The 9,385-nt window shown below is 40.3% G+C and overlaps 1 protein-coding gene across 1 annotated transcript in view; it reads left to right on the forward strand.

Annotated features, from left to right (window-relative positions):
* The window catches only part of LOC126474866 (calmodulin-binding transcription activator 1), a 1,815,894-nt gene extending 1,807,387 nt beyond the window's left edge, over nucleotides 1-8,507 (forward strand). The window contains exon 30 of the mRNA XM_050102346.1: nucleotides 7,647-8,507. Within this exon, the coding sequence (XP_049958303.1) occupies nucleotides 7,647-7,689 (43 nt within the window). The 3' untranslated portion in view covers nucleotides 7,690-8,507. The remainder of the gene's footprint in view (nucleotides 1-7,646) is intronic.
* Nucleotides 8,508-9,385: the final 878 nt, after the last annotated feature.

Raw genomic sequence — 9,385 nt, forward strand, 5'->3', positions numbered from 1 at the left:
TGGATCCTCTTAGTGGCACTACTAGTGCTACTCTTATATGACTGGCACAAAATTTGAACATGCATCTTTCAGATGTGGAAATGGTCCTACCAACTTTCATTTATGTCACACACTGCTTCTTGGTGTTGTGGTTTTGTTTCTGTCAGTGTAATACCTTGTGTCCTGTTTGGCATTTTTTATCAGCAACCATCATATTTCAGTCATGATATAGAACCTTATTTCTTCTTGAAAGGCACAGTGAGTAATCCATTAGGTACTAATATTATAAAAGTAAAAGTAACCCTGTCTGTCATCTTTTCATGGAAGAACCACAGTGAATTGAGTTTGATGAAGTTTGGTATGGTGATAGCTTGAACCCAGAAGAAGAAAATAGGCTACTTAAAAAAAATTAAATCAGTAGGCAGGTTGATAACAATCAATAACAGTGAATCAAGGCAGCAGAATGTTTATTAGCAATGCACTTTTTTACAACATGTTGAGCAGGCAATAAGAGGTATGTCAGATTGGAAAGTATGAAACTGTAGGTCTCAAAAAGATCTACACAAAGGTTCATGAGAACATATGCTTATCATTTACAGTTCACCCATAATTTTTTTGTCTTTTGATTGCACTTGGCACAGTAAATCCAAAAGACATCACAGAAATGGTGTCTGTAGGTGAACCATGAAGAAACACAAACATATGTTCTTATGGAATTTTTTGTAGAGCTTTTTGAGATCTACATTTTTAGTAGTTGCAGGGGCAACAGTCTGGATGATTGACTGATCTGGCCTTGTAACATTAACCAAAACGGCCTTGCTGTGCTGGTACTGCGAACAGCTGAAAGCAAGGGGAAACTACGGCCGTAATTTTTCCCGAGGGCTTGCAGCTTTACTGTATGGATAAAAATGATGATGGCGTCCTCTTGGGTAAAATATTCCGGAGGTAAAATAGTCCCCTATTCGGATCTCTGGGCAGGGACTACTCAGGAGGACATCGTTATCAGGAGAAAGAAAACTGGCGTTCTATGGATCGGAGCGTGGAATGTCAGATTCCTTAATCGGGCAGGTAGGTTAGAAAATTTAAAAAGGGAAATGGATAGGTTAAAGTTAGATATAGTGGGAATTAGTGAAGTTCGGTGGCAGGAGGAAGACGACTTTTGGTCAGGTGAATACAGGGTTATAAATACAAAATCAAATGGGGGTAATGCAGGAGTAGGTTTAATAATGAATAAAACAATAGGAATGCGGGTAAGCAACTACAAACAGCACAGCGAATGCATTGTCGTGGCCAAGATAGGCACTAAGCCCACACCTACGACAGTAGTACAAGTCTATATGCCAAGTAGCTCTGCAGATGACGAAGAAATTGAAGAATGATGAAATAAAAGAAATTATTCAGATAGTGAAGGGAGATGAAAATTTAATAGTCATGGGTGACTGGCATTCGGTAGTAGGAAAAGGGAGAGAAGGAAATGTAGTAGGTGAATATGGATTGGGGCTAAGAAATGAAAGAGGAAGCCGCCTGGTGGAATTTTGCACAGAACACAACTTAATCGTAGCTAACACTTGGTTCAAGAATCGTAAAAGAAGGTTGTATACATGGAAGAAGCCTGGAGATACTGACAGATTTCAGATAGATTATATAATGGTAAGACAGAGATTTAGGAACCAGGTTTTAAATTGTAAGACATTTCCAGGGGCAGATGTGGACTCTGACCACAATCTATTGGTTATGAACTGTAGATTAAAACTGAAGAAACTGCAAAAAGGTGGGAATTTAAGGAGATGGGATCTGGATAAAGTGATTAAACCAGAGGTTGTACAGAGTTTCAGGGAGAGCATAAGGGAACAATTGACAAGAATGGGGGAAAGAAATACAGTAGAAGAAGAATGGGTAGCTTTGAGGGATGAAGTAGTGAAGGCAGCAGAGGATCAAGTAGGTAAAAAGACAAGGGCTAGTAGAAATTCTTGGGTGACAGAAGAAATATTGAATTTAATTGAGGAAAGGAGAAAATATAAAAATGCAGTAAATGAAGCAGGCAAAAAGGAATACAAACGTCTCAAAAATGAGATCGACAGGAAGTGCGAAATGCCTAAGCAGGGATGGCTAGAGGACAAATGTAAGGATGTAGAGGCTTATCTTACTAGGGGTAAGATAGATACTGCCTACAGGAAAATTAAAGAGACCTTTGGAGAAAAGAGAACGACTTGTATGAATATCAAGAGCTCAGATGGGAACTCAGTTCTAAGCCAAGAAGGGAAAGCAGAAAGGTGGAAGGAGTATATAGAGGGTCTATACAAGGGTGATGTACTTAAGGGCAATGTTATAGAAATGGAAGAGGAGGTAGATGAAGATGAAATGGGAGATATGATACTGCGTGAAGAGTTTGACAGAGCACTGAAACACCTAAGTCGAAACAAGGCCCCGGGAGTAGACAACATTCCATCAGAACTACTGACGGCCTCGGGAGAGCCAGTCCTGACAAAACTCTTCCATCTGGCTAGCAAAATGTATGAGATAGGTGAAATACCCTCAGACTTCAAAAAGAATATAATAATTCCAATCCCAAAGAAAGCAGGCGTTGACAGATGTGAAAATTACCAAACTATCAGTTTAATAAGTCACAGCTGCAAAATACTAACGCGAATTCTTTACAGACGAATGGAAAAACTAGTAGAAGCCAACCTCGGGGAAGATCAGTTTGGATTCCGTAGAAGTATTGGAACATGTGAGGCAATACTGACCTTACGACTTATCTTAGAAGAAAGATTAAGGAAAGGCAAACCTACGTTTCTAGCATTGTTAGACTTAGAGAAAGCTTTTGACAATGTTGACTGGAATACTCTCTTTCAAATTCTAAAGGTGGCAGGGGTAAAATACAGGGAGCGAAAGGCTATTTACAATTTGTACAGAAACCAGATGGCAATTATAAGAGTTGAGGGGAATGAAAGGGAAGATGTGGTTGGGAAGGGAGTGAGACAGGGTTGTAGCCTCTCCCTGATGTTTTTCAATCTGTATATTGAGCAAGCAGTAAAGGAAACAAAAGAAAAATTCGGAGTAGGTATTAAAATCCATGGAGAAGAAATAAAAACTTTGAGGTTCGCCGTTCTGTCGGAGACAACAAAGGACTTGGAAAAGCAGTTGAACAGAATGGACAGTGTCTTGAAAGGAGGATATAAGATGAACATCAACTAAAGCAAAACGAGGATAATGGAATGTTGTCGAATTAAGTCGGGTGATGCTGAGGGAGTTAGATTAGGAAATGAGACACTTAAAGTAGTAAAGGAGTTTTGCTATTTGGGGAGCAAAGTAACTGATGATGGTCGAAGTAGAGAGGATATAAAATGTAGACTGGCAATGGCAAGGAAAGCGTTTCTGAAGAAGAGAAATTTGTTAACATCGAGTATAGATTTAAGTGTCAGGAAGTCGTTTCTGAAAGTATATGTCCTGAGTGTAGCCATATATGGAAGTGAAAAATGGACGATAACTGGTTTGGACTAGAAGAGAATAGAAGCTTTTGAAATATGGTGCTACAGAAGAATGCTGAAGATTAGATGGATAGATCACATAACTAATGTGGAGGTAATGAATAGGATTGGGGAGAAGAGGAGTTTGTGGCACAACTTGACCAGAAGAAGGGATCGGTTGGTAGGACATGTTCTGAGACATCAAAGGATCACAATTTAGTATTGGAGGGCAGCATGGAGGGTAAAAATCATAGAGGGAGACCAAGAGATGAATACACTAAGCAGATTCAGAGGAATGTAGGCTGCAGTAGGTACTGGGAGATAAAGAAGCTTGCGCAGGATAGAGTAGCATGGAGAGCTGCATCAAACCAGTCTCAGGACTGAAGACCACAACAACAACAACAACATTGTTCTATCATATCAAATTATGTACCATATATTGACTGTGCAACACATTGCTGTCAGCAAACTTTTTACTTTATTTAGCAGATTACCTCGAAACACCTGAACAAACTTTCATCGAACATATGTCAAAACAAGTCTGATTACACTAGCCTTCAAATAAATAAAAAAAATCTGCATTGTAATTGATGCATTCATGTTGGTACTGTGATGATACGCACTTACAAAGACTTATAACATCTGACGTAGTGCAATGGGTCAGTAGAGGAGACATACACATTGCGAGCTATGCTTCTCTGATACCTACTCATCATACACTCCTGGAAATTGAAATAAGAACACCGTGAATTCATTGTCCCAGGAAGGGGAAACTTTATTGACACATTCCTGGGGTCAGATACATCACATGATCACACTGACAGAACCACAGGCACATAGACACAGGCAACAGAGCATGCACAATGTCGGCACTAGTACAGTGTATATCCACCTTTCGCAGCAATGCAGGCTGCTATTCTCCCATGGAGACGATCGTAGAGATGCTGGATGTAGTCCTGTGGAACGGCTTGCCATGCCATTTTCACCTGGCACCTCAGTTGGACCAGCGTTCGTGCTGGACGTGCAGACCGCGTGAGACGACGCTTCATCCAGTCCCAAACATGCTCAATGGGGGACAGATCCGGAGATCTTGCTGGCCAGGGTAGTTGACTTACACCTTCTAGAGCACGTTGGATGGCACGGGATACATGCGGACGTGCATTGTCCTGTTGGAACAGCAAGTTCCCTTGCCGGTCTAGGAATGGTAGAACGATGGGTTCGATGACGGTTTGGATGTACCGTGCACTATTCAGTGTCCCCTCGACGATCACCAGTGGTGTACGGCCAGTGTAGGAGATCGCTCCCCACACCATGATGCCGGGTGTTGGCCCTGTGTGCCTCGGTCGTATGCAGTCCTGATTGTGGTGCTCACCTGCACGGCGCCAAACACGCATACGACCATCATTAGCACCAAGGCAGAAGCGACTCTCATCGCTGAAGACGACACGTCTCCATTCGTCCCTCCATTCACGCCTGTCGCGACACCACTGGAGGCGGGCTGCACGATGTTGGGGCGTGAGCGGAAGACGGCCTAACGGTGTGCGGGACCGTAGCCCAGCTTCATGGAGACGGTTGCGAATGGTCCTCGCCGATACCCCAGGAGCAACAGTGTCCCTAATTTGCTGGGAAGTGGCGGTGCGGTCCCCTACGGCACTGCGTAGGATCCTACGGTCTTGGCGTGCATCCGTGCGTCGCTGCGGTCCGGTCCCAGGTCGACGGGCACGTGCACCTTCCGCCGACCACTGGCGACAACATCGATGTACTGTGAGGTCTCACGCCCCACGTGTTGAGCAATTCGGCGGTACGTCCACCCAGCCTCCCGCATGCCCACTATACGCCCTCACTCAAAGTCCGTCAACTGCACATACGGTTCACGTCCACGCTGTCGCGGCATGCTACCAGTGTTAAAGACTGCGCTGGAGCTCCGTATGCCACGGCAAACTGGCTGACACTGACGGCGGCGGTGCACAAATGCTGCGCAGCTAGCGCCATTCGACGGCCAACACCGCGGTTCCTGGTGTGTCCGCTGTGCCGTGCGTGTGATCATTGCTTGTACAGCCCTCTCGCAGTGTCCGGAGCAAGTATGGTGGGTCTGACACACCGGTGTCAATGTGTTCTTTTTTCCATTTCCAGGAGTGTAACAATACTACTGGTACACAGATGAAACTGCAGGTAAAAGCTAATTGAATACACAAATAAACAGACAGTCTTTCTAATTCCAGAATGAGATTTTCACTCTGCAGCGGAGTGTGTGCTGATATGAAACTTCCTGGTAGATTAAAACTGTGTGCCCGACCGAGACCCTAACTCGGGACCTTTGCCTTTCGCGGGCAAGTGCTCTACCAACTGAGCTACCAAAGCGCGACTCACGCCCGGTACTCACAGCTTTATTTCTGCCAGTACCTCGTCTCCTACCTTCCAAACTTTACAGAAGCTCTCCTGCGAACCTTGCAGATCTAGCACTCCTGAAAGTAAGGATATTGCGGAGACATGGCTTAGCCACAGCCTGGGGGATGTTTCCAGAATGAGATTTTCACTCTGCAGTGAAGTGTACGCTGATATGAAACTTCCTGGCAGATTAAAACTGTGTGCCCGACCGAGACTTGAACTCGGGACCTGCAGGAGAGTTTCTGTAAAGTTTGTAAGGTAGGAGATGAGGTACTGGCAGAAGTAAAGCTGTGAGTACCGGGCGTGAGTCGTGCTTCAGTAGCTCAGTTGGTAGAGCACTTGCCCACGAAAGGCAAAGGTCACGAGTTCGAGTCTTGGTCGGGCACACAGTTTTAATCTGCCAGGAAGTTTCAGTCTTTCTAATTGATGGAGAATTATTTATTGGAGATGCTTACAGGTGGCACTCTATTTATGCTTTGAACAGACCAACAGACCTAGTTTTCAGACACAGTCTGCAGAAGAATATTACCATCTGTCATTGTTTGTACCTTTTCTTGATCATTTGTTAAATGAAGACTCCCTTCAACTCAGCTACAAAGAACCGGACATCTACAAAAGCAGTATTTGCAGAACTTTAGTGATAAAGACATAGAGCATGATTTGCAAAGTACTGAACATACAAAGATAATCTCCCTTGTTTAGTAGCTTTGGAGGGAGACCTACAAATTTGGCAAGAAATGGACAAAAATATGGAAAGTCTCCATTAGAAGTCTATAAACGATTAGCAGTGCCACCAAGTATTGGAGTCATGTGTCATTTGTTGTACATATTTCCTGTAACAACCAGCTCTGTGGTGAGAACTTTCTGAACCTTATGCCATCCCAAGACATATTTTATTGTTTGGGGTGGAGGAGGGGGTTGAGGCGTGCATGCATGCATTTCTTTATTTTAAAATTACAGTCGCAAAGCATATAAGGACATGTTCACATTTCTAATCCTTGTGCCCACTCCAACTAGAAAAAAAAAATCTGTAGCCACCCCTGGACCTACCTAATGACTTGACAGTTGATCAGGAGTTCCAAATTAGCTTCAGAATCTCATGAGAAATAAGCTGTTATGTGTCAGGATGTATGACAACATTAATACAGTTTATCACATATATTTTTTATTTTAGGCATTTCATAATGTTTAACTAGATGTGCACTTATCAAATAACAGGCATTTAAAACATCATGCTGTGCACACGTCAGAAATCCTAAGCAACAGTCTCTCTCTCTTAGTAATTCGGTCTCCACTAAAATATGAGTTTCTGTTGTATATCTTCCATCTTTATACCTTCATTCCAATACTATCATCTTTCATTGCGTGTGATCATGTGCTTTGTGCAGAATATGAAGGGCAGTTCAGCAGTTAAATAAACAAATGTTGTGTAGGCCTACATCATACTGGTCTGGCTTGTTCTTGACATCCCATGGAAGAACTTAAGACATGAGATTCAGTCTGTATTTTATTGTGTTCACATGAACAATTTCTTTCAGTAGAATATCTTTATTGTGTATGTTATGGTCAGTATAATCTATACGATGTTTCACAATTTTCTTTTTGACTTATTTCTCACATGCCTTTTGATAAAAAGTGTTCTTAAAGTGTAAGGGAAAAAAACAGATAATATTTGCCATTGGCATGTGTTATATTGTTAAAAAAAAAAAAAAAAAAAATAATAATAATATTATGTTATGCAATCAGTATAAGTTACGTCTCCGAGATTTGCTTTTAATATGCATTTATCTTTTTTTTTTTTTTTTACAGAAACACTAGTGTCCATACCAAAGATGCTGCTGGAAAAACGTGATTAAATCATTAGAGCTCTGACAACATCCAGAAACACCAGAAATACAATGGAACAAAATATTTATCATGCTGATGAAAAAGTGTTGTATATATTTATCAAAGTGCTTGTGAAATGAACTAACTGCACTGCGTACTTTTTTGTTACTCTGTTTTAGAGTAAGCTTAATAGTACTTTTACAGAATTAAGGTACTGCAACAGTCAACTGTCATAATGATGGGCGTGACTGTTTTAAACGAAACACATCACAAGACTTGTAAATAGAAAACTGTTTACATGTACTCTGAATATAAGAGAAAGCTATAAACAGATAGCAAGCTAGTCATGTTTCTTTTGCCAGTATTGTGTTTCAAGTGCTGTGAACAAATTTCGTATCAGGTCAAGAAAGAATACATTATTGCTGACAGTGCCACATAGTAACCTACTGTCAGTGAATCAAGTTATGAGTACTGAATGAACATTTTAAACTTTGTGTACCTTGGAGTGCTATGAAAGTAAAAGCAACCGAGCCATGGCAGTTTTTGATATATAACTATGTTTACATGCAGTTTCTGTTGTTCATTGTTTGTGTTTTTATCAGTAAAGAAATGTATTTTCATGTTCTCAGGCTGTTTTGACATATTTGAATATGATGTGGTGACTGGATTATGAATGTAATGGGACAGAGTGTTTGTTGGCTTTACATATTATGATGGAATGGATTATTTTTCGTGTATTTATTGACCCTTACTACCAAAAGAAACTCAAATTTTTGTTGGCATAATTTAACTATAAATTGTGTTATTCATTTAATAAATATAACTAAAAGCTTGTATTTTAAATTACTAAATATTATTGCTGTTTGTTTCCTGCTTCTATTGCAGTGCACGAGAGTTATCATTACCAGTATTCATTTGTATGCCTCTTGTAAAGTGCATGAAATGGGCAGGTCCCACTGTTTTTTGACTATTGATAGTGATCAGATAGCAAAAACTTCAATTAATCATGTATATTTTGATATACTATGGAAGTCACATAAATTTTGACTGCCATACACAGTAATTTATGAGGTGTTGTTCATAACCTGAGACATGGAAATTTTAAAGAAAATGATTGGTGCATTTGTTATTAATTAATTTAAACTTCTAATTAAGTATGTTTTATGTACATACAGATTATTTTTGAGAATATAATGAAGTGTGTGGCCCTCCTCTGAGCATGTTGGTACTTGCTGGGCCGGAGTCTGTAAGCTTAGGAGTTGAAAAGTGAGATTCACAGAGCTGTGATGTAGAATTCAGATTTCTTTTCTAAAATATGCAACTAAGACATGGCTTCACTTTTTATATATTTTTATGTAGTCATACGTATAGTATATCAAATCACCTGTTTGTAAATAAATAAATTGCACTCTAGAAGAAAAAAATTAAACTGAACTTTTTGTACTTAATAAAATAAGACTTATAGAGACAAAATGTTATCAACAGTGTATTTGTTTATTCATGTTAATTTTTTCTCTAAAGAAATTAGCATGTAATAGAAATGGATAGATAACAGACTATTTAGGTAAAATGCAAAATGAGGACAGGAAATTTACATCTTATAATCTTACGACAATTCCATTTTCATCTTTAAAGCTTTAATTCAAAGGTCTTCACTATTGTAGGTGTAAATGCCTTTTTAAAGGCAAAAGTGGTATGGCATTTATAATGCCTCTTCTACA

Source organism: Schistocerca serialis, chromosome 4 (genome assembly GCF_023864345.2).
Source record: "Schistocerca serialis cubense isolate TAMUIC-IGC-003099 chromosome 4, iqSchSeri2.2, whole genome shotgun sequence".
Lineage (NCBI taxonomy): Eukaryota > Metazoa > Arthropoda > Insecta > Orthoptera > Acrididae > Schistocerca > Schistocerca serialis.